The following is a 25609-nucleotide window of genomic DNA, read 5'->3' as shown; positions in this document are numbered from 1 at the left end:
GCTGCAGTTTTCTGAAACTACGGTAGAGTTGTATAAGGGCTGTTTTTTGTGCTTTTCATTGTAATTTTCTTCTAGGGGAACAATTGTTTTGTTTCTTTTTACCTTTAGTTTACGGCTTCATAGGACAACCAAAATGGTATGGGGAGCTCTGGCTGCCATAATACCATGACAAGCCATTGGACCCCAAATTCACGTCACTGGAGCTCACCAGAGATATTGCATGCGTGCACCAGCAACCCCGCTATATAAATGTGATGGTCAGTGATAGACAGTGGCACTTACCGTAATTGTTACGCAGCAGCGATCAGAGCTAGCTCCAGTCTCTGCCGTTACAGGAAGATGCCAGCTGTGTAGCACTGGGTATGGTGCGTGCTCAGCTCTATATACTAGCACCCAAGAAGGGTTATGTAGTGAAGGCTTAAAAGGGAACCCATAAGCAGGATTTATCACTACAAAGTTAACGGCCATAATGGCGCTATTACACTGATTACATTGATACCTTTGTTGAAGGTTCTTTTTAAGTCATGGTTTTAAGTTGAAGTTTTCTTCTCATGATGTCTTCTGTGCATAGGGGCAGCCCTGGGTCTTCTGCTCCGGCCCCTCCGCCTGCTTCTTATGTTTCTATAGGTCACTGATCATTTAGTGACTTGCCTTAGCTTTGAAACTTTGCACCACCGCCGCCATCATTGAGTTTGCGCAGTGAAATTCCACGTCTGGTCTTCAATAAAATGGTGCAGGAGTCAGCGCATATGGAAGACCCGAAGAATAGACATGGAAACTCGCACTGGGCATGTGCTGCCCACCCAATGATGGAGGCATGAAAGTTCAAAACGGAGGCAGGTCACTGAATAATCAGTGACATGGAGAAATACTGGCAGCTGGTGGAGGGGCCAAGTCTCAACCTCCGATGCACAGATGTCGTCATGAGTAGAAAACGTAAAACCAGTGCGGCAGTGTGCACGTTCAACCTCCGCTCTATTCATGCTCTACTGGGTTGTCGAGAAAAGCAGAGTGCTATGGTGGGCAGCCCCTCCCATAGAGAGTGAATGGAGCATCAGCTGAAGTGCTCAGTTCTGACAACTGGTGGGATCACAACAGTGGGACACCCAACGATCTACAAGTTTGGATTTATTTTGGAAGCTGATCTGGGATCTGTATGGACTTTAGGTGATTATTCTGCAGTCTAGTCTGAGATAGGCATTTTATAGTCTGGTCTGAAGTATGCATTTATGTCGGAGTTTATTTTGAGCTATTTATTCTGTGGTCTGTATTTCTTTAGAGGGTCCTGTCTGGGGGCCTGCAGTTTTTTTTTGGGAATATGGAAAATTTTGGGGATCATTTCTTTATACTAGGGTCTGCACTTATTCTGGCATTTGTTTATTTTAGGGAATCTGTTGTGAATTCTTATTTATTTACGGGCTCTGAAATCGTTATTTACTTTTGCATGGTCTATATACAGTGGGTACGTAAAGTATTCATACCCCTTTACATTTTTCACTCTTTCAATGCAGCTATTTGGTAAATTCAAAAAAGTTCATTTTTTCACATTAATGTACACTCTGCACCCCACACTCTGCACCCCATCTTGACTGAAGAAAAACAGAAATGTAGACATTTTTGCAAATTTAATAAAAAAGAAAAACTGAAATATCACGTGGTCATAAGTATTCAGACCCTTTGCTCAGACACTCATATTTAAGTCACATGCTGTCCATTTCCTTGTGATCCTCCATGAGATGGTTCTACTCCTTCATTGGAGGCCAGCTGTGTTTAAAGTACCCAAGGTTCCAAAGAGCACAGTGGCCTCCATAATCCTTAAAAGGAAGAAGTTTGGGACCACCAGAAGTCTTCCTAGACCTGGCATCCAGCCAAACTGAGCAATCATGGGAGAAGAGCCTTGGTGAGAGAGGTAAAGAAGAACCCCAAGATCACTGTGGCTGAGCTCCAGAGATGCAGTAGGGAGATGGGAGAAAGTTCCACAAAGTCAACTATCACTGCAGCCCTCCAGCCCTGACGGAAGCCTCTCCTCAGTGCAAGACATATGAAAGCCTGCATAGAGTTTGCTAAAGAGCACATGAAGGACTCACAGACTATGAGAAATAAGATTCTCTGGTCTGGGGAGATGAAGATAGACCTTTTTGGTGATAATTCTAAGCGGTATGTGTGGAGAAAACCAGGCACTGCTCATCACCTGCCCAATACAATCCAAACAGTGAAACATGGTGGTGGCAGCATCATGCTATGGGGGCGTTTTTCAGCTGCAGGGACAGGATGACTAGTTGTCATTGAAGGAAACATGAATGCGGCCAAGTACAGAAATATCCTGGATGAAAACCTCTTCCAGAGCGTTCTGGACCTCAGACTTGGCCGAAGGTTCACCATCCAACAAGACAATGACCCTAAGCACATGGCTAAAATAACAAAGGAGTGGCTTCAGAACAACTCTGACCATTCTGGACTGGCCCAGCCAGAGCCCTGACCTAAACCCAATTGAGCATCTCTGGAGAGACCTGAAAATGGCAGTCCAACGTTCACCATCCAACCTGACGTAACTGGATAGATCAGCAAGGAAGAATGACAGAGGATCCCAAAATCCAGGTGTGAAAAACTTGTTGCATCATTCCCAAGAAGACTCATGGCTGCACTAGCTCAAAAGAGTGCTTCTACTCAATACTGAGCAAAGGGTCTGAATACTTATGACCATGTGATATTTCAGTTTTTCTTTTTTAATAAATTTGCAAAAATTACTGCATTAGTTTTTTTTTGTTCAGTCAAGATGGGGTGCAGAGTGTAGATTAATGAGAAAAAAAAGAACTTTTTGGAATTTACCAAATGACTGAAATGAAACAAAATTTAATGGGGTGTACCAACTGTATATTTCAAGGTTTGGATCTTCTTTGGAGAGTGGTATAGGGTTTGTATTTCCCTTCTTTGGGGTCATTTTATTCAGGAGATTGCTCTGGGGTCCTCATTAATGTTGTGGTGTGATGAAAAATGTGTGGGCAACTTGGGACTGGATTGCAGATTAGCAGTGCTTAGGGCAAGGTCTATTAAAATGGATGGCAAATGTTACAAAAAATAGACAAGGCTCATCACTCCTCATAACCTGATGTCACTCAAACCTAGAAGTCAATATAACAAGATCCTTGCATTCAAGGGAATCTGAGTGTGCCTAGGGAATCTACAGGTGCAGGGATCTTCTGAACAAGATCCCTGCACTCTCAGAGTCTACCCTCAGATCTAGCTGTAGATCAAAGAGTGTCACCAGACAGTGCTGGAGCTAGAACAGATGAATAAGCTACTGGACACCAGGTACTTGACCCCCATTTCATGGGTCTGATCTAAAACATGGATTTATGCAGGAGGTCTAGTCTATAGTTAATAGTTATTGGGTCTGCACTTCTTTAGGGGTCTTATCTGAATCGGTCTTTATAGGCTCTGTATTTGCCATGTGGTCCGGTGTGATGTGTGTATTTATTTTGAGGTTAAGGTCTCTATTTTGTTGTTTAGTAGTAGAATATGGCATTCCTGGTAGCGGTGCCCAAGTAGGATCATACCGTATAACGCACTAAACAAAAACTTGGCACTCAAATGACGATATTAGATTGTTGGTTCACTTGAAAAACTTGAAAAAGGCATCTGCCGAAATGCGTAGTTTTAGGGGGGTGAGGGGTTATTTTTTTGTCTATATATGTAACATTATTGGATTCATTAAATATTGAGAAGTTCTTTGCAAAAACATCTATTACTGTTCCTTCTCCCCTCGCTGGGTTCCTCCTTTTTTGCAAGAATCTAATATCGCCATTTGGGGGCAGAGTTTTTGCCTAGAGTATTTTGGCGTATCCCGGGGTCTTTAGGTTTTGGAGACTGTGTTCTCGTGTTTGGTCTGGGTTCTTTATTAACTTTGGGGTGTGATGATAAAGACTAATTGTGATGGTAATGCAGAATTATTTGGGGGCAATTTTTCGGTCTCAAACGCCTTGTCTGGGCCCTGTCTCATAACAGGCAATATTCACAAGTTTTCTGCATACAACAGACAGAGCCATGACCCTATCCCCAGCATCAGGTAACATGGAGCTACAGGAGATCAGCTTTGACCAAACGGACAATAATACACTTACATCATCAGTCTCTAGTAGGCCACTTTCTTCATATTCTAAAAAAAACAAAAATACATATAAGTACGGTGCAGGTCCACTCACACACTTGTGAAGCAGTTTGTCTTCCTTACAATTTTCTTTTTGGCTTTATTTATTGCCAATAATCCCAATATTACAGAAACAAATGTCATATTCCATAGAAACACGAAAGGTTATAATTCTGCCCTGCTACTTTAGAATTGGTTAATTTCCTTCTAAAAGAACACTCTGGGTAATACACCATTATGATAGGGCTTTTTATTTCTCAGTTGACACTGACGTATTGGGGCTTGTTATTTTTGCAGCTTTAGTTTGAATGACAACATTTATTTTGCCAATGTTCTGAAAAGCAGGAAAAAAAATTTCAAGTGAGATAAAACGGTGGAAAAAAAAAATTGCTATTGTGCCATTGTTTTTGCTTTTAACACTGTTCATTATGTATTAAAAAATAACCTGGAAACATGACTGTCTAGGTCAGTGTGATTGCACCAATTCAAAATGTAAAGATTTTTTCGATTTAAGTGATGGAATAAAAAATTAAAAAATTCAGAATTTTCTGAAACATTTATCTTTTTTTTTTTTTTTGCTTTGTGTTGCCGAGACGCAATTCTGGAGTTTGGATTTTTTTTCTATTTATGGCATGTACCTATATGGATAAACAATTTTATATTTTGATTTCCTTTATTTATTTTTTTTTTTTTTACAGGTGAGAAGGAAGGCGATTACTTTTTATATATTTTTTCATATTTTAAAAAACATTTTGTAATTTTTTTTTTTACTTTAAAATTATAAGTTTCCTTAGAGGACTTAAACCTGTGATTGATTGATTGCTTGCATTACATACTGCAGTACGTACAGGTGTATATAGTGAAAATCATGGTCTTATTAAATTCAGGAATTCCAAGTTAGCACCCCGAGTCCCCTCTAGACATGCGGACCCCTGCCCAGGACATTATTTCCCCTCCTAATATGGGAAGGTGTTAAGGAGGTGATGGTGCATGACATGGGGATGCTTTTTTTTGTGTGTTTCTCCCTTTAAGCCCAGCATGTCATGTGTTCCTTTAAAGGGCTGAGCAGCCTCTCCTGGCTGATCAGACACGGACCTATACACTTGATGGACAGTTGTACTGGCAGGTATCCCAACACACTGCAATTATTTCACATTGGTCCTCTAATTAATAGGACACATGTATGATACTTGTTGGATGGGGGATGGTTGCCTTGCCTTGGCCACAACAGGCAGCAGCATTTCTCCATTGCCAGATTAGGTGGCAGAGAGGCTGTGCAATCCCTTTAAAGACCCAATATACTCTTAAATCAGACATCAACTCAATTTTTTTTTTTTCGGTTTTACCCAATTACCCTAAGCACAAGCAAACTCCCCAAAACATCAGAAACCCATCAGATTGGCTGCAACAATCACGTGCCCGGAAGAGCGAGTACAGACCCCCAGCAGCATTAGAAGAGGGGCGGCGGGGTTCAGTATAGTGAGCAGGTGCATGCATTTAAAAAAAAAAAAAAAAAAAAACAGCAGAAAGATAATTATTCACAAAATATTATAACACACACACAGTTGAATGTTTTGGAAAGTTCTACCTTCCATATCTGCAGCTTCCCCATCATCGTCGTCATCATCATCACAAGCTGCACGGCTGGTTGCTTTTCCAGAATCCTTGTATGAGAGAATATACATGAAAAAAGGTGAGAATTGTAACCTGAATGTGGGAATAGGCGATAATTCCCAAACATCATGGAATCTAAGACAAACAGAACACGTGCCGCTACTCGGAGCTAAAGTGGTTCTCTGCGTGTATGTATCCATTCCCTATGGCCCATTAACAATAAACTGACTACAATGTTTCCGGGCTGGTACTCCCAGTACTCAGATGTAACCTGTGGCATTACATGTTAAAGGGATATCCCCATCTCATCCATTCATGGCAAATCCATGGGATGTGTAGACGCGTATCCCACCAATGGGATCTGGACCCACGGTGAGAATGGGGACTTGAATTCAGTGGAGAGGTGGTTGGGTATCCCACCTATTTGTACAGGAATTCTCTCTAGAGAAAGAAGCAAGAGTCATTGATGGGACCTGTAACTACTATGGATTTAGAGCATTTTCTGCGGCTATGCCACAAATATACAATATCCTTTTAAATTTCCATGCAGCACCACCATAGGGGAAAGTAAGTACATGGTGTCTCTTCTAATGGATGGGTTGTCTTTGTAACGCAGGACAGGTCTTCCATGGAGTGTGACATACACGATTTGTAAGCAATCTCTGCTAAGACCCCCCCAACACACGCTATTGACTAGTCGCACAGGTGGGATCCCAGCGGCTTCTCCCCGACTGCTGACAGTGACTGACAAGCCACTGCTAGCATGTGCAAATAGAATACAATGGAGGAGAACGTGGTCAAATTCTGCGCTACTGAATCATGTAGTCCAAAGGTGGTCTTAATTCAACGCGTTTGAGTTTCAAAAAACTCCTTCATCAGGAAATACCACATAAGATTCTAAGCACAGAATTTGACCACGTTCTCCTACACTGTATTCTCAACGGCCGCTCCCTTGTGGATCTGGGGCAGCGAATCTCTCCAATGCTTGTCTTAAGCTACATCTGGTGAGTGCTTTTAACTTGCATTGACTGCTCAATCTTAGATAAAACCCTATTGCGCTATTTTCCTGCAACAGTTTTCATAGCATGAGCAAATAGGCAGAGGTTGTCAGTCACTGTCATCAGGAAGAAGCCGCCAGGGAACGAGCCGTACGTCGTACAGGCGGCTTCCTACAGGAGACAAACATATGGCTGTGATCACACAGCCAGAGGCCGATACATGATGCCCATGATATGGGCAGCTGGCAATCAGCTGACAGGTTCCCTTTATCCCCTTCGCCCCCGGATGATTTTCAGATTTCTTTCCTCCCCTTCTTCCAAGAACCATAACTTTTTTATTTTTCTAGCCATATAGCAATATGAGCAATTTCACATTGGTTTTTAAGGTTTATCATGTACTATGTTCAATATATGGTAAATCTGACCAGGCAATATGATTACCCAGGTCAGTAAAAGTACGCAAATACCAAACAAGATTTTTTTCCATTTAAGTGGTAAAAAAAATATTCAGAAATTTGTCTAATTTTTTTTTTTTTTTTATAGCTTTTGGTCACAATTTTCCCCAAGATCCCTAACAAGATCACTCTTCAGGATCTGAGGCTGGGTGAGGGCTTATTTTGTGTGTGGAGAGCTGACATTTTTACTGATACCATTTTGGGGTAGAAACGACATTTTGATCACCTCTTATTGCAATGGCAAAAAAAAAAAAAAGAAAATTCGGGCGTTATAATTTTTTTCTTGTTGCCTAGTTTACCAAATGGCTCAATTTTAATAGATCAGGCATTTCTGATTGCAGTGATACCAAATGTGTGATTTTTTGCTTTATTTTTAAATAGGGAAAAAGGGTGGCGATTTGAACTTGTGTTTTATTTTACTTTTTACTGTATAATCGTCTGATCACTTGTGCTACACATAGCAAGGCTTCAGCTATTGCTATGTATAGCAAAAATCATAACCACCTAAGAACATCGGCCACGAACCGATGTTCACAGGATGATCGTGATGACATGCATGGGCTATTCAGTAGACTCCAGACATGTTCACTGATACACTTCTTGCCTGCATGTGTTAAATGCCGCTGTCTGTGATTGACAGTGGCATTTAAGAGGCAATTGATGGCTGATTGTTGACAGGGTAAAATGCGGGCTCAGTGCCTGAGCCTGAATCAAATGCAGGGACACGGCCAGTGACATAGATGTACGTCATCAGTCGTAAAAGTGCTTAAAACTTATTTAGTTATGTTTTTTGTTTCTCAGTTTGCTTGTTCCTTCCATCGATTGCCCTGTCTAGCTTCTGACAAAAAGGACCAGACTTTCGGATTTACATTAGACCATCTCTGATTTTTAAAACCGTGTAGTTGACCGATACTAGAAAACATATGTTAATTTCTCAAATAATACATCTCAATATATAAGGGAAAACCAAAGTTTCATATTACACAATATTTAGAGTAAAATAAATAAAAATAGGATCAACAGGTTTTAGTAGCACTTTTTAGGGTTCCTCAACCATCTCAACTAGAGGAAGAACCAGTGGTTAGCATCTTTTATATAACAGAGAGAACTTTAAGAGCTGAAGAACTTTTTACTACATCAGATTTTTGGAAGTCCTTAAAAATACAGAATTCCTCACTTACAACATGCATCTCACTGCGCAGCGCGTGAATTATTCTGCAAATTGCCTGCAGCGCAACAAGCAAATCTGTTACTCTTACCTGAGTATCAAGTGTAATTTCTTTCACGGCCTCAGTGACAGTGTTCACACCTAAGAGACACAGGCGTTAATTAGAATGTGACGGAAAGTGATATGGCGTCAGGGGATGATTTATAGAAAGTCAATTACAAAACTACCTTTCTCTGGCTTTTCATTGGATGGACACAGGAACCATGGGTTAATAATCATGGGGTGACTACACCTTGGCGGCCGACACCCAGATATTCAGTTTAGCGTAGTGTCATTCGGAGGCAGACATGGGTCCAAGTATCAGACCTATCTTAGCCTTGATTAGGCAGGTTAGGAATAAACTACTGGTTTTTCTCTTTGCTATTAAGAAGACATGACTACTGCCTACATTTTCATAGGATGAGTAACAAAGTGTGAATGAGGCAATTCAACACCACGGAGAGACAGACTACAGCCTGTACCCTCTTGTTGGTATAGCAGGCACAGTTGACCATCAGATACCTGGGTTAGTTGGTCCTTTTGCCTTTGAATCCTGCCCACCACAGCGAGGAAAGTTTGTGGAGAACAGAAGATGGAGCCCAGACTTCCTGATGCCTATCTACAGGACAAGTTTCTTCAGTTTAGTAGGTCCCTTGCTGCACTTGGGCACTGCACTGGCTTTCCTGTGGTAATTTTTTGGGCAGCACCCCAGTCCTATCCTGACGCCCAGCGTGCTGTTCAGCTAATCATCTGTAAAGGCTTTCCACCACTACAGGAACATCATAGATACATATAATGGTTACGGTTCTGGTAGGCAGAATATTTATGCACTGCATTTGTAATATTTATTACAACACAATATGACGTAGTCACAGCTGTTCAGCTCTGCCTCTCACAGGTCTGCTTGAATGTTCAGCTGCCCTGTGGGTCATCCCGTTATGCTCCGATGGAGGTCAGACAACCTCTAGGGCTACCATTGCTGCTGTTTCGATCTGCCAATGCAAAAGGTCGATCTTCGCTATGGGGCCCCTGCCAGGGCACAGCGCTCTCACTCCTGGGTAAAAACCTCTTGGGTCTCATGCCTCAAGACGCATGTTCTTCTATTCCATTGGGGCCATTACTTAATCTTCTGTCCATATCATTGTGAAGCGCTTAGTGTCCAGAAATGCAAGTCTTAGCAGAAGGGGACGAAATGGCAGTTTCTCGGGTTATAACCTGAGGGATTGTTATTCTGCCTTCTGCAGGACGACTCTAGGCCATCCCATGGTTCCTCTCTCTCCCCCAATGAAGCGACAGAAAAAAAATACTTGGTACTCACAGCAAAAATCTCTTCCCTGGGGAACACAACACCATCACTTCTTTGGGGGGTGGGGGATGGTGGTGGTCTGGGTTTTGCTTTTAATACGGTTTTTGCACTTACTGAATAACTGGATGTCATCTACCCAGGTGTAGTCTGGTGGGGGGAAGTCATTAACCATGGTTCCTGTGTCTCCCAATGAAGGCTATAAGAAAGATTTTACAGCGAGTACCAAAAATCCTTATTTTGCTAACAAGAAATACATAATACACTCAGCTTGGCTGCACAAGGTAGAAAAATTCCCATATTACATGAACAGGCAATGTATAGCAGAGAGAAGAGTCTGCTAATGTCATCAAATTGGGGAAAACTAGTTAGATAGATCATTTTGCCTAATAATCAGTTAGCACAAGATAGATCTGGCTATATTATATATATTAGTGTATATACACACATTCATATTTTACCATACACCATTATTATTTAATGGAGATAATGACTTGAGCCCAGATTCATCATTGCTGCTGTTCCAGTTATCTGGAGTAATTTTCACTTTTTTTTAAGTGACGTTAGTATTTGCTTATTTGCTATACATTTCGCGCCACTTTTTTCAAGTCTTTCTTTCATTTGTCCTTGACAACTTTTCTTATCCAGATCTTTTAAAGGAATAATAAAATTTGATTTTTACCAAATGTTGCTTTTTATTGGCACTTCTCACTCCAAGGGTAGAGACAAAAAGCATAGAGTACCCTCGATTTTGCATCAAGTTCATGAACTGAGTGCCCCATTTTAAAGAATTTGGCAGTGACTACAAGATTAAAACAAAGAAAAAAATACTAAGAAAAATTGGAAATAACTAATTAACTAATTGAGCCCTTGGTAATTTGCTCTTCATTTGCCCAAATAAAGAACAACCCCTGTAACCTCCAATTCACACAAGACTTTGCAGCTCGTCCCTGTGCTTAGTGAATTTCATACATAAACATTATATGACAAGGGAGGAACGTTAAAGCCCATAAGTATAACTTACCTGCATGATGAAAAGTGTCAACCCAACCACCGTCTCCATCATCCTCTTCTATGATGGCTTCCTGTTCATCGGAGTACTCCATCTGTTTACATCTTTTATAACAGGGCACTGAGAGGAGTAATGAGGAGTGATTTTCAACGCATAGAAATATTAAGGGCAGAAAACCCTCCATCACTTAAATCACTATCACAGAACAAAGAGCCTGTGGTGCTATGCAGGTGCCATGACTTACAGCTTCTGCCTTACACATCCCCCTATCTGGAGCCCGGCTCATTTATGCTCTGCGTCAGTGGGATTGTAGTGCGAGCATGCGAACTCAGGCATGAGAAAGGACACAACCTGCACATACATAACGTTTCTCCTTGCGGAGATTGACATGTCAAGCCTGACATGCCAAGGTGAGGAGACTTTTCAGCCGCAATTCTCCTCTGAGAAATATGCAAATTGTCTCTTCAGAGAGGGAGAGGACTAGAACGCTAGTACCACCTATAGGAAGTAGCAATCCTAAAAGTCAAGCTTTTATCCTAAGTCATATGACAAGGCTTGTTAAGAGTTGATATTGACTTTTAGAATTGCTACTTCCTCTCTGAAGAAACAGTTGACAAGAGAGTAAGGCTATGTGCACACGTTAAGGTTTTTTCGCGGTAAAAACGCTATAAAAACTCATTAAAAATGCATACATTATGCATCCTATCATTTGGAATGCATTCTGCATGTTTTGTGCACAGAAAATGTGAAAAAAAAACGCATTGCTGTAAAAAAAAAAGCAGCATATTCATTAATTTTGCAGATTTTCTGTGTTTTTCCAGCTATTCTATGCATTTGGAAACGCACCAAAAACATGTCAAAAACGTGTGAAAAACTCGGTAAAAACGCATGCGGATTTCTGGCAGAAATGTCCGGTTTTTGTCAGGAAAATTTCTGCCAGAAATCCTGACGTGTGCACATACCCTAAGGCTATGTGCACACGTTCAGGAATTCATGCACAAAATTCCTGTGAAAATTCGGATATTTCTGCCAGATTTCCGCAAGAAAACCGCATGTGTTTTTTGCGCGGTTTTTGCGCGCTTTTTCCCGGACATTTCCCAATGCATTAGACAGTGGGAAAACCGCGAAAAAAACCGCAAAATTAGCAGGTGCATTATTTTTCTGCAATGCGTTTTTCATGCGGAAAAATGCACATCGTGTGCACAGAAATTGCGGATTTCATTAAAAATGATAGGATGCTTAATGTATGCAGATTTGCTGTTTTATAGCGTTTTTATAGCGCAAAAACGCTAAAAAACCGCAAATAATCTGCAACGTGTGCACATAGCCTAACACTATTTTCGGCCAGTATATGGCTTGTGTTTACTGGCTTTCCCTTCTGCAGGTTCCAATCACAAAAAAAAAAAAAAAAATGTGGGTGTAGGGGCTTCTAAAGTGCTCTGCCACTTTCTCCATCCCCTCTCCTCTCCAGAGAATTCTATAAGCAACAGGTGTAATTTGATCTCTCGAGGACAGAACTGTAGACAGATTTGAGCAGTTTGTCAGACTGAATAATCAGTGCAAGAGATAAAAAGTGACTGGGGATGGGAGAAACAGATTTTTATGATCAGATATCTTAGAAAGCCTGTCATCTTCACTTGTACTGTTGATTTATGTAAAACAATTAATTAAAAATATAGTCACTCATTAAGTTGCGGTCACTGACAATATCAAGCTCCTTCTCTCTGGTAGGCCACTCTTGCTGGGTAGAAAGCACACAGTGGTCATATGACAGAACCTTCTGCTTCTCCTGTTAGAGGAACCCAATGCCAGAAGCTAAATAGACCCATATAGTCCTCTCAGATATAGGTATTGTCAGCTGTAACAGAGGAGAACATAGAGGAAGGCAAGCTGTGATTATTATTAGGGAGGTCGTTGGCTGGGTTATTCCTGCTGATAAGTGGCCCTCCCGTAATCTCTAGTGGAAGAAAAAGACTTCAAGAAGTCTGAAATACCAGTCCCATCCATCTCCAGTTGCGGGACGTTTATTGGACTGTTTTGCTTCTTCCATGTGCATCAATTGCCCCCAATCGGGTACCGTACGCCTGGTATACAGCAGGTGAAAAGGCTAATTGTTGGGAGGATGCTCCCAGACCTGTTGAAGACTTGTCCAGGTCTGTATTGTAGCCGTTTAAAGATGGCAGGGTATATTTTTAAAACCACGTACACATGTTCAGTATTTGGTGAGTTTTTTACCTCAGTATTTATAAGCTAAAACCAGGAGAGGAACAATCAGAGGAAAAGTATAATAGAAACACGTCACCACTTCTGTATTTATCACCCACTCCTGGTTTTGGCTTACAGATACTGAGGTAAAAAACTCACCAAATACTGAATGTGTGCACATGGCCTAAGCATGGCTTACAGTAACACAATTAACCTATTGTGCGATATATCGCATGCTCTTACCATTCTTTGTCATTAGAAACTGCTTTTCATTGGGCAGGTAGGCTTTAATTTTTAATTCCTCACCAGCTGCCCTAAAGTAAAAAGACAAATGTGTATAACATGACAGAGAAATATTCCCACAAATCAATACAGCAACATAGAAAATAAATGAAATTTCATGCGACTTCAGACTATGGGAACTTCCAGCCATCCTCTAATACACAAAGCTTAGATAGGAAACCCTGTAGAGGAGCCTGTGATGCATTATTTAGTGTTTGTCAGCTCATTAGCAGCACGAGATGGCTGACACCGCGCAGATACCATCGATTCTTAAGTAGGCGACATGCCGGAATATTCATCTTAACACAAACTAAAAACACTGCACAATCTAATAGAAGACATCACTTCTAAACTAATAGGATGTCCAATCAGGAGAGTGTAAAGCAGTGTTCCCCAAGTCCGGTCCTCAAGAGCCACCAACAGGTCATGTTTTCAGGATATCCTTAGTATTGCACAGGTGATAATTGGATCACCTGCACAGGCAAGCATTCACTGACCTGTGTAATACTAAGGAAATCCTCAAAACATGACCTGTTGGTGGCTCTTGAGGACCGGAGTTGGGGAACACTGGTGTAAAGGGTGGTCTTCTCAATGCACCCATGGGGGCAGAGACCTGTAATAACCAACTAAATGAGGGGCATCAATGCGCTTTCCTCTCAAACTGTCAGGTTTTTGGTTCTCTTTGGAGGACATTATAAGAGGCATAAACAGTTAAGTGTGTGTTCCCGCCATGGTGCATACACAGAATGTTTCCAAGGGGCCCCACCAAAACACACATACCATAAGGGTGTCACTTTTGCATAGGTATGTGATATGGTTTGGCATTCCATTATTTAATAACAGAAAAAAAAAAGTGAGTAGTTTCAACACACCCTCCAGAATAAAAAAACAAAACAAAAAACAAACAAACAAACAAAAAAAAAAAAAAAAACACCCTACAATCCCAGCGGTGCTCGGAGCCAGTTGTGTGTCGGCTCCGCTAAATGCAAATATCCATTCAATTCATTCGATCTAATGAAATCCTCCGTACATAGATTAACCTTTGGGGTTCACGCATTTCAATTCTCGCAAGCCAAATCAACTTCTAAGGGTAGGTTCACACAAGCATTTAAAATAAATGAACTAAAAAAAAAACAAAATAAAAAAACAAACAAACTCAGTTCAATCACCAAAAGTGGGAAGATTTTTCTTCACTTGCCATCTTTCTGCAATCCGTTATTCACAGCAGATATTAACCATTTACAGACTTGCAATGTATCTGTAAAACTCAGATGCTAGTACTGTCTCTCTGCATGGCACCCTATTTTTTTTTTTTTTTTAATGTGACCATAGACTTGTCTCATCCGATTTATGGAGGAAACTAGTGCATGATGCGATTATTCCTACAATCGGATTCAGTCAGCAAAAAATAAAAACCCAAGGCTGCTCTGCCGCATTGAATAACATTGGTGCAAGTAGTGATGTCTCGGTCATGTAAAACAGCCCTCGGGTATATTTACTGCCAATGTGGCCGACACAACATTGACTCAGTCCATCCTGGAACTGGTTGATGGAATAAACTTTGGATGATTTTACTTAACATACAGTACAGACCAAAAGTTTGGACACACCTTCTCATTTAAAGATTTTTCTGTATTTTCATGACTATGAAAATTGTACACTCACACTGAAGGCATCAAAACTATGAATTAACACATGTGCAATTATATACTTAACAAAAAAGTGTGAAACAACTGAAATAATGTCATATTCTAGGTTCTTCAAAGTACCCACATTTTGCTTTGATGACTGCTTTGCACACTCTTGGCATTCTCTTGATGAGCTTCAAGAGGTAGTCACCGGGAATGGTTTTCCCTTCACAGTTGTGCCCTGTCAGGTTTAATAAGTGGGATTTCACCTTATAAGTGGGGTTGGGACCATCAGTTGTGTTGTGCAGAAGTCTGGTGGATACACAGCTGATAGTCCTACTGAACAGACAGTTAGAATTTGTATTATGGCAAGAAAAAAAGCAGCTAACTAAAGAAAAACGAGTGGCCATCATTACTTTAAGAAATGAAGGTCAGTCAGTCCGAAAAATTGGGCAAACTTTGAAAGTGTCCCCAAATGCAGTGGCAACAACCATAAAGCGCAACAAAGAAACTGGCTCACATGAAGCCCGCCCCAGGAAAGGAAGACCAAGAGTCACCTCTGCTTCGGAGGATAAGTTTATCCGAGTCACTAGCCTCAGAAATCGCAGGTTAACAGCAGCTCAGATTAGAGACCAGGTCAATGCCACACAGAGTTCTAGCAGCAGACACATGTCTACAACAACTGTTAAGAGGAGACTTTGTGCAGCAGGCCTTCATGGAAAAATAGCTGCTAGGAAACCACTGCTAAGGACAGGCAACAAGCAGAAGAGACTTGTTTGGGCTAAAGAACACAAGGAATGGACATTAGAACAGTGGAAATCTGTGCTTTGGTCTGAGTCCAAATTTGAGATCGTTGGTTCCAACCACCGTGTCTTTGTGCGACGCAGAAAAGGTGAACGGATGGACTACATGCCTGGTTCCCACCGTGAAGCATGGAGGAGGAGGTGTGATGGTGTGGGGGTGCTTTGCTGATGACACTGTTGGGGATTTATTCAAAATTGAAGGCATACTGAACCAGCATGGCTACCACAGCATCTTGCAGCGGCATGCTATTCCATCTGGTTTGCGTTTAGATGGACCATGATTTATTTTTCAACAGGACAATGACCCCAAACACACCTCCAGGCTGTGTAAGGGCTATTTGACCAAGAAGAAGAGTGATGGGGTGCTACACCAGATGACCTGATGGTTTGGGGTGAGCTGGACCTCAGAGTGAAGGCAAAAGGGCCAACAAGTGCTAAGCATCTCTGTGAACTCCTTCAAGATTGTTGGAAGACCATTCCTGGTGACTACCTCTTGAAGCTCATCAAGAGAATGCCAAGAGTGTGCAAAGCAGTCATCAAAGCAAAAGGTGGCTACTTTGAAGAACCTAGAATATAAGACATAATTTCAGTTGTTTCACACTTTTTTGTTAAGTATATAATTCCACATGTATTAATTCATAGTTTTGATGCCTTCAGTGTGAATGTACAATTTTCAGTCATGAAAACACAGAAAAATCTTTAAAGAGAAGGTGTGTCCAAACTTTTGGTCTGTACTATACATGGGCAGGATAAACGCTTACATTTTAATTCACAGTATGGGATAACATAGCAGAATATACTGTTCAATACTAGGGTACAGAGTGAAAAAAAATAAAATAAAGCCTAAAAACATTATTTTATATATTTAATTTTTTTTTTTTTACCACTGGGACCCTATGGGTAATGGTCCTTAGGGGACACAGCCAAGCACGCTTACCCTTCGTTTTAGTGAATGGCAAGCAATCCATTTCATGTGCTTTGTAAAAACAATTTGTTTAACGGGGTCCTGTGGAAACCATACTTTTGACTGTGTCACATGTTAAAGGAAAAAAAAAAACTACTTACCATTGCCAAGTAGGGCAGTGATGAACCAGGTGATCACCGGCAGCCAGAAACTGTGAACAAAATGCAAACATGTTAGAGTATATACTTTTGGGTGCTGCACTGAGCGATAATCTTGTCCTACAGCCTGGGGTGGTACTCAAGTTGGCCAATAAGACATCAAAACTACAGTCAGATGAAACATTTGTTCATGAGACGCATGAGATTTTGTATGAAAGAAGACCCTCTTCCACTACTATTACTAGTAGGAGGCATGGCAGCCATATACATGTGGTCCCACATTGGTTGTCTCCTTACTCCTCATCAGTCTGAAGAGGAAGAGGTCATGAGAAGATCAGAGCCATCTGTAGTGACAATAGATCATTTACACTGTGGCAACCATGATCAACCTTCTCAGGATCTACCACATCATGGTCACAATTGCCAAGATGTCACCTACAAGTTGCTCTCCACTTCCTACCCTTTGTGTTTGTCTCCTACTATACACACACCTAGGTCAAGTTTTGCACCACATGGTCTTCTTATGGCTCTACCTATATTACTGCAGGTTATTAGGACAGGTGATAAGCGTCTGATCACTGGGATCCCTGGCAATCACAACAACAGGGTCCTACATCTGAAAGAAGCACTACTAGTCTATTCACTGTCTGGTAATAACAAACATGGAGTTCCGTCCTCGGCCATCTCAGACTGTCTAATAGACAATGTATGGAGCCACAGGGTGCATACACAACTGCCACACCATTCACACTGGGATGCAGGATCCCATTCCAGTGATTAGTAGGGGTCCCACTGATCAGGCCCTTATAACCAATCCTGAACACAGGTGACGATTGTGGGACACCCCTTTCAATCCTACAGCAATAAGGCAGTGAGGCAAACATTTGATTTAAAAGTGGACAGTTTCTTCTAGTTTCATTCTCATTGCTCCCCTGAGCAATATTTTTTTTTGTATTTTTATTTTCGTCATACGGTTCCAGAGATACAGGCTTTTTATTTGATGCTAGCCTTTACGAATGGGGCGTGGCTCAAGATTTTCTGGGGATGTATCTTTAGGCCACCCTTTGGTAAAGACAATAGCAATTAACATACAAAGGGGGTATCTGTAATCAAATGGCGAATTTATAAATACAGAAAAAAAAAGCAGAATACTTGGAGAGCAATGTGAATATAATAAAAGGAAATTGGTCACTTTCAATATGGGGGCAAGTTATTTTTAAAGAGGTTTATGTGTAAGGTGCTGGTCTCATGTAAAAATAAAGAAAATATTCAATAGGAGGCCTGTACAGCCACTTACCTCTTCAGGAGTAATGACACCGGTCTCCTTAAATTTTGACTCCTGTATAAGAAATATAAGAATGAGAAATAAGGACACAAATCAGTCGTGGAGAAGTCTGTGCATTTATCCTTTAGTGCAGTTTGGTCCCCCCCAACAAATTCATAAAAATCCTTGCCAAGTGGACGTCTATAATCTACAATTTTGCAGGTTACAAACTTCCTACGGAAATCATGTGTTTGCGAGATACTTCCGGCATAAGTCTCCCAGAGGTTTGCACGTGGCACAGTGGTGAGGTTCTGCCAGTTTTCCATAGAAGCATGTCATACATTTCCTAGAACCATTGTGAGACGGTGGTTTTATTTCAGGAAGGCAGAAAATACGATGAGTCCTGTTCGCAGCCTTCTCCCAGAAGGCAACACTAGCGCTCTTCTGAAGAACTGCTCTAATGGGGTTGTCCCCTCTTTTTTACAACTGGCCCACTTTTAGAAATACATTTACTTATCTAAGATGATTCCCGCTGCTTATATCGTGATCACCAGATCCTGCCCAACATCTGCCTTTGATGTTTTGTTTGAAAGCTTCTCCAGCCTTGGCCAGAATGTCAGCAACTTCACGAGAGGCTCATTCATGACGGTCCATACATGTTGTGGTAGATCAGCTCTCTTGGCACACAGAGGTAGACACAGGTACACTGCGTCTTTAAAGAGCTTCCTTTGGTTTATTGTAGGCAGCATAAACCAAAGTGTGGTAAAGAAAATACAGCCCTCTGGGCAAAACAGGAAAACCATACAAAATGGTGGCAGAACAAACAGTCCTTCTGTGAGAGTGGTTCCACCAGCTCACGGCTGGCAGAACACACACTGTTCAGGTTCACAAGTCCAAGCAACACTTTCCTGGAGTGATCTTTCTCAGGCACGCCCTTGAACACTGAAAGCTCTGACCTTCAGCCATTTAAGCCCAGATCTTGTGACTCCTCCATCATGTGACTGATCACATGATCCTGACATCACATAGGTCCTGTCAGGACTCTGCATGTGGAGATACGGTGGACTCCCTCCCACCCGCTCTATGGAGGTTGACTAAAACCAGCTCATAACATAACTCATTCCATCATCTCAACACGTAGTGTGCTGGAGGAAACTACTCTGGTTTCACATCACTGACGCCATCATGCGCAGTAACACGTATCTCCCCTCCATCACTTCACCAGTGACTCTGTCACAATGTGCATACTCTCAAGTGATGTCACTGTGATGATCCATCCAAGGCTGGAGGCCAGAAGGAGAAACCGTCAGATGGTGCGTCACAGGAAGATGACAAGAAGGATCAGGGACAGTGTGAATGGAGACCATCAAAATGGAGCAGAGGTCGGGCACGTGCACCTCCCTAAGAGACTCACGAAAAATAGAGAGTACTGAAATTGTCTCTCAGGCAATCACAAAGTAGCACAGGTGTGCATGCTCGACCGCTGCTTCAGTCTTAGGCCGGTTTCACACGTCAGTGGCTCCGGTACGTGAGGTGACAGTTTCCTCACGTACCGGAGACACTGACTCACGTAGACACATTGAAATCAATGTGTCTCTGCACATGTCAGCGTGTTTTCACGGACCGTGTGTCCGTGTGCAAAACACAGAGACATGTCAGTGTTCGTGGGAGCGCACGGATTACACGGACCCATTAAAGTCAATGGGTCCGTGTAAAACACGTACCGCACATGGACGCTGTCCGTGTGCTGTGCAGGAGACAGCGCTACTGTAAGCGCAGACCCCCACACGTGGTGCTGAAGCCGCCATTCATATCTTCTTTCCAGCAGCGTTCGCTAGAAAGAAGATATGAAAAATCCTTTTTTTTTTTTCTTGTTTAAAATAAAGATCCATGTCCCCACCCCCCTCCCACCCCCTGTGCGCCCGCCCGCTGGTAATAAAATACTCAACCGGCTCCCTCGCAGCGTCCTCTCAGCACCAGCTTCTCCTGTATGAGCGGTCACGTGGTGCCGCCGATTACAGTCATGAATATGCGGCTCCACCTCCCATAGGGGTGGAGCTGCAAATTCATGACTGTAATGGGCGGCACCACGTGACCGCTCATACAGGAGAAGGTGCGGCGAGGACAGGACGTTGCGAGGGAGCCGGGTGAGTATTTTATTACCAGCGGGCGGGCGCACAGGGGGTGGGGACATGGATCTTTATTTAAAACAAGAAAAAAAAAAAAAAGGATTTTTCATATCTTCTTTCCAGCGAACGCTGCTGGAGAGAAGATATGAATGGCGGCTTCAGCACCAGATGCAGGGGACAGCGCTTATCTCTAGCGCTGTCTCCTGCACCTATGTGAGCTCACGGACACACGGACATGGATAACTCCGGTACCGATTTTTTCAGTACTGGAATTATCTGGACGTGTGAGACTGGGGTTATGTGGTACTGAAGAGCCACCTTCCCTGCATTGATAGAGGTCCAAACAGTTCCCCTTTCCTTGTAATTAACAGGTTATATTGCTAGAGGATAATTGGGTACCTCGTAGAACCCCTTCAAATCACATTTACATTTAGGGCTCATTCACACATTGGTTTTTTAGGGTATGTGTCCACGTTCAGGATTGCATCAGGATTTGGTCAGGATTTTTCATCAGTATTTGTAAGCCAAAACCAGGAGTGGGTGATAAATGCAAAAGTGGAGCATATGTTTCTATTATACTTTTCCTCTAATTGTTCCACTCCTGGTTTTGGCTTACAAATACTGATGAAAAATCCCGACCAAATCCTGAACGTGGACACATACCCTTACATGAATGCTGTTTGTTTCCCAGATTAAACTTGCACCTGTGATGGTCTATGTGGCTGTTCACATCAGTGACTTTTTGTGGATCGAGTTGTTGAAGCAAAATTAAGTGAGATTATTGATCTGAGTGTTGGATCAACCTTGGCAATGAAAGTCTAAGGGTCTGAGAAATCATTCAGACAGTACTCGAAGCCATCCTTGTGCTGTTAGTTTTTCTTCACGAAGGTCAAGAAATCTTTTTTACATCAGTGGAAAAAAACTGATCAAACTCTGACCAAACTGATAGCTTTCTGATATAAATCACTGGTAAAACTCAGTCCGCTTTTCTCATGCGGCCAAAAGACAGACGTGTGAATGAGGCCGAAAGTGAAAGGAGGAAGGGTTGTAACTCTATTAAAGGGAATCTGTGAGCAGGATTGTGCACAGTAACCTACAGACATTGTCATGTCGGCTTTGTTATACTGATTAATATGATACCTTGCTTGATGAAATCCGTCTTGTGGTTGTTTAACCTTTATTTTCAGTTTTGAGTTAGTGATCTGCTCGTGCTCCGGGGCGGCCTGTGGGGGTCTGCATGTGGTGCTATGGTTAGGTATTCATACTGATGGCTTATAACAGGTCACTGATCCCTCAGGTCACTGATCCTGCCGACAGGTTCCCTTTAACCAGAGACTTAAGACATACGGTACTTAAAACCATCAGCCCACTCTGCTGAAACCAGCAGATTAGGCACATGAGCAAACCCACATCTAACATTAAAGGGTAGGACACCTACCGGTGTCTGTCACGTCCCCCGGCGTCAGCTTCCCTGCACTGTCAGCGCCGGCCGGCCATAAAGCAGAGCACAGCGGTGACGTCACCGCTCTGCTTTACGGCTGGCGCTTACACAGTGCAGGGAAGCTGACGCCGGGGGACGTGACAGACATCGGAATGTAAGTATGTAGTGTTTTTTTTTTTTTACTTTTACAATGGTAACCAGGGTAAATTTTGGGTTACTAAGCGCGGCCCTGCACTTAGTAACCCGATGTTTACCCTGGTTACCCGGGGACTTCAGCATCGTTGAAGACAGTTTCAACGATGCCGAAGCCGTTCCCCTGATCGTTGGTCGCTGGAGAGAGCTGTCTGTGTGAGAGCTCCCCAGCGACCACACAATGACTTACCAACGATCGCGGCCAGGTCGTATCGCTGGTCGTGATCGTTGGTAAATCGTTTAGTGTAAAGGTACCTTTAGGCCATGTTCACACAGTGCGTTTTTTACTGCGGAACCGCCGCGATTTTCCCGCTGCGGCTCCGCAGCTGTTTTCCATGCAGGGTACAGTACACTGTACCCTATGGAAAACAGGAACCACTGTGCACATGATGCGGGAATCGGGAAAAAAAGCCGCGCTGAATAGCTGCGGTAAAAAAGAAGTACCATGTCACTTCTTTTTGCAAAACTGCAGCGGTTCTGCACCCATAGACCTCCATTGTGAGGTCAAACCCGCAGTAAAACCCGCAGATGAAAAATATATCTGCGGGTTTTACTGCGGTTTGTGGTGCAGAACCGCTGCAGTGTGGCTGCCCCCCGTGCCCCATTCCCACCCCCCCATGCTCCGACGCCACCCCCCCCGTGCTCCGACGCCCCCCCCCCCCCCGTGCCCTCATCTCCCCCCCTTATACTTACCCGGCCTCCCGGTGTCCGTCCGTCCGTCCGTCTTCTCCCTGGGCGCCGCCATCTTCCAAAATGGCGGGCGCATGCGCAGTGCTCCCACCGAATCTGCCGGCCGGGAGCACTGTGATCAAAATAAAAAAAAATAGTAAATGACCCCCCCCCCCCCTTTGTCACCCCCATAGGTAGGGACAATAAAAAAAATAAAGAATTTTTTTTTTCCCACTAAGGTTAGAATAGGGTTAGGGGTAGGGTTAGGGTATTTTCAGCCATTTTAACCCTAAAAAACTCCCTAGAAAACACACAGACTCTGCATAGAAAACTGCATAAAAAAACGCACTAAAAAACGCATCAAAAAAAGGACCTGCGTTTTCTGCCAAGAGCTGCGGTTTTTAGTGCAGAAAAAAAAGGATGGAAATCAGGAACGTGTGAACATGGCCTTAGGTCCCTTCCTCAGGCACAGTATAACAAAGTTTCTGCATGCACAAACAAATAAAAAAAAGAGGTGCATGGTAAAATAAATAAACCTTTGAATAAACAAAAACTGAGCTCAGAGGCTGAATCCTTAATTGGATTAGATTAGTGGTGTGAAAGTCTTAAGGTACCTTCACACTGAGCGACGCTGCAGCGATACCGACAATGATGTCGATCGCTGCAGCGTCGCTGTTTGGTCGCTGGAGAGCTGTCACACAGCGGAACGTAAGTATGTAGTGTTTGTTTTTTTAACTTTTACACTAGTAACCAGGGTAAACATCGGGTTACTAAGCGCGGCCCTGCGCTTAGTAACCTGATGTTTACCCTGGTTACCAGTGAAGACATCGCTGAATCGGCGTCACACACGGCGATTCAGCGATGTCTGCAGGAAGTCCAGCGACGAAACAAAGTTCTGGACTTTCTGCAGCGACCAACGACATCACAGCAGGATCCTGATCGCTGCTGCCTGTCAAACTGAACGATATCGCTAGCGAGGACGCTGCAACGTCACGGATTGCTAGCGATATCGTTCAGTGTGAAAGTACCTTTAAGGTACTGTTACACTCAGCAACAAGAACGACAACGATCCATGACGTTGCAGCGTCCTGGATAGCGATCTCATTGTGTTTGACACGCAGCAGCGATCTGGATCCCGCTGTGCCATCGCTGGTTGGAGCTAGAAGTCCAGAACTTTATTTCATCACCAGGTCGGCGTGTATCGTCATGTTTGACATCAAAAGCAACGATGCCAGCAACGAGCATAGGGCCCCTAGATGTGTGTCGGATCGGTACACTCCGGCTGTTTTACATGGAGCTAACAACCAGCGAGAACGAGAAGTGAGTCGCCGTTACGTCACTGGATCGCTCCTGCATCGTTCTGGAGTTGCCGTGTTTGACGTCTCTACAGCGACCTAAACAGCGACTCTGCAGCGATCGGTTAGTTGTCTATATCGCTGCAGCGTCGCTGAGTGTGACGGTACCTTTATAGTCCCAATATACTGGATTTAGTCCGGTGTGGATGGAATCAAAGACTAATACGTTTGTATTCCCAAACCCTGTAATGTTTTTGCGATTCAAAATTGCCTTTTAATATGACAACTTTCATATTGTTTATGTTGTGTCCTGGATCACATAAATGATTGGCCACTGATAAATGCTTTTTTTTTTTTTTAATCTTTAGTAGTTTTGCGATGAGACCTCATCCTTGCTCTCAGTTTCTGCCCTGTTTCTATCCCATAGAGGCCCCCAATAGTACATATAGTGCACAGAAAGTACACCACATTGGAAGAAGAACATGTGAATGTCTTTGGAATCTTATAACACTGTGTGTCGGGGATCTGTATCCTATCTTTCGTCTCTACATCAGTGTAGGTTTTGCAGCTCTTCACATTGCACGGATATGTTCCTCTCAGTGTATCTGAAGGCATTGAACTTCGGATCATGAGGTTTCTTAAATTTGGAGGTTGCCTGTAGCACAGCAAGGGAGGGTCTTTGAATATTGTCTTTAGGCATTTGTCCTTGTGTAGGTTGTGAAGTTCTTTCAGTATTTTTTCTCAGTACCTCTAGCTGTGGGTTGTAGGCCATCACCAGATACATGATTATTTTCCTCCGTATTGAAGCAATTGACTTCTAGGGATTTTTATGGCTCTAATGATCTGATAATCAATGGAGGTGGGGAGGTTGTGAATAATGAGTGCTGTAGTTGTTCCAAAAAGGATTCTTTAAGCTCAGTCCTTTGGGTATTAGCTGTTCCTTCTTGCATCAGGCTTTAACCAGTTCTACAATACTGATGGTTTTAACTATATGCCTTAATGGGGGTCTCCACGTATGAAAAACAAGACAGAGACTGAGAGCAAAGATACATGACAGATAAAATAATAAAACACATTTACCAGCGGCCAAACATTTCTGTGGTCCGAGACACAACTTAAACATTATGAAAATTGTCATAATAAAAGGCAACTTTAAATCACAAAAACATTGAAGGGTTTGGGAATAGAAACTTAGAGTCTCCGATTCCATCCACACTGGACTAAATCTGTCAGGACTTACTACAGAATCTGAAGAATCTGCTCCACAGACAGTAACGTTATGTGCACATGTAGACGGAACCTCTGCGGATTTTTCCGCACCTGTTTTGAGAAATCCGCAGAAAAAAAGCCCTGCGTTTTACCTGCGGATTTACAGTGGATTTTATGGGGTTTTTGTGCGGATTCCACCTGCGGTTTTAAACCTGCGGATTCCTATTATGGAGCAGGTGTAAACCGCTGCGGAATCCACACAAAGAATGAACATGCTGCGGAATAAACAATGCAGCGTTTCCGTGCGTTTTTTCCCGCACCATGGGCACTGCGGATTTTGTTTCCCATAGGTTTACACAGTACTGAACAACGCATGGAAAACTGCGAATCCGCAGCGTCAAGACAGCTGCAGAGCCGCAGCAAAATCCACAAGGTGTGCACATATCCTAAAACGTTCATCCCACTAATCTAATCCAATTAAGGATTCATTCTCTGAGCTCAGTTGGTTTATGTAAATGTTCATTTATTATGTCACGCCGCTGTTTTTTTGTTTGCGCATATATTTGTGTTTCTTCAGAAATAGCGCCTGATGAAGGGACCTGAGAAGTCTCAAAAGCTTTATAAAATCATTTTAATTTTGTTAGCCATTAAAAGGTATCATAACTACAAGATTATATTGTTTTGCCTACTAAGA

The 25609-nt window shown here is 42.7% G+C and overlaps 1 protein-coding gene across 1 annotated transcript in view; it reads right to left on the bottom strand.

Annotated features, from left to right (window-relative positions):
- ATG3 (autophagy related 3) overlaps nucleotides 1–25609 on the bottom strand; it is a 40545-nt gene that overhangs the window by 13076 nt on the left and 1860 nt on the right. The window contains exons 3-9 of the mRNA XM_069761676.1: nucleotides 18014–18055; nucleotides 16720–16769; nucleotides 13185–13255; nucleotides 10749–10856; nucleotides 8474–8523; nucleotides 5736–5811; nucleotides 4122–4156 (exon numbers count right to left, since the gene is read on the bottom strand). Of these exons, the coding sequence (XP_069617777.1) occupies nucleotides 4122–4156; nucleotides 5736–5811; nucleotides 8474–8523; nucleotides 10749–10856; nucleotides 13185–13255; nucleotides 16720–16769; nucleotides 18014–18055 (432 nt within the window). The remainder of the gene's footprint in view (nucleotides 1–4121; nucleotides 4157–5735; nucleotides 5812–8473; nucleotides 8524–10748; nucleotides 10857–13184; nucleotides 13256–16719; nucleotides 16770–18013; nucleotides 18056–25609) is intronic.

Source organism: Ranitomeya imitator, chromosome 3, assembly GCF_032444005.1.
Source record: "Ranitomeya imitator isolate aRanImi1 chromosome 3, aRanImi1.pri, whole genome shotgun sequence".
NCBI lineage: Eukaryota > Metazoa > Chordata > Amphibia > Anura > Dendrobatidae > Ranitomeya > Ranitomeya imitator.
The sequence above is the reverse complement of the archived record's forward strand: the minus strand, read 5'-3'. Positions and strand labels throughout refer to the sequence as shown.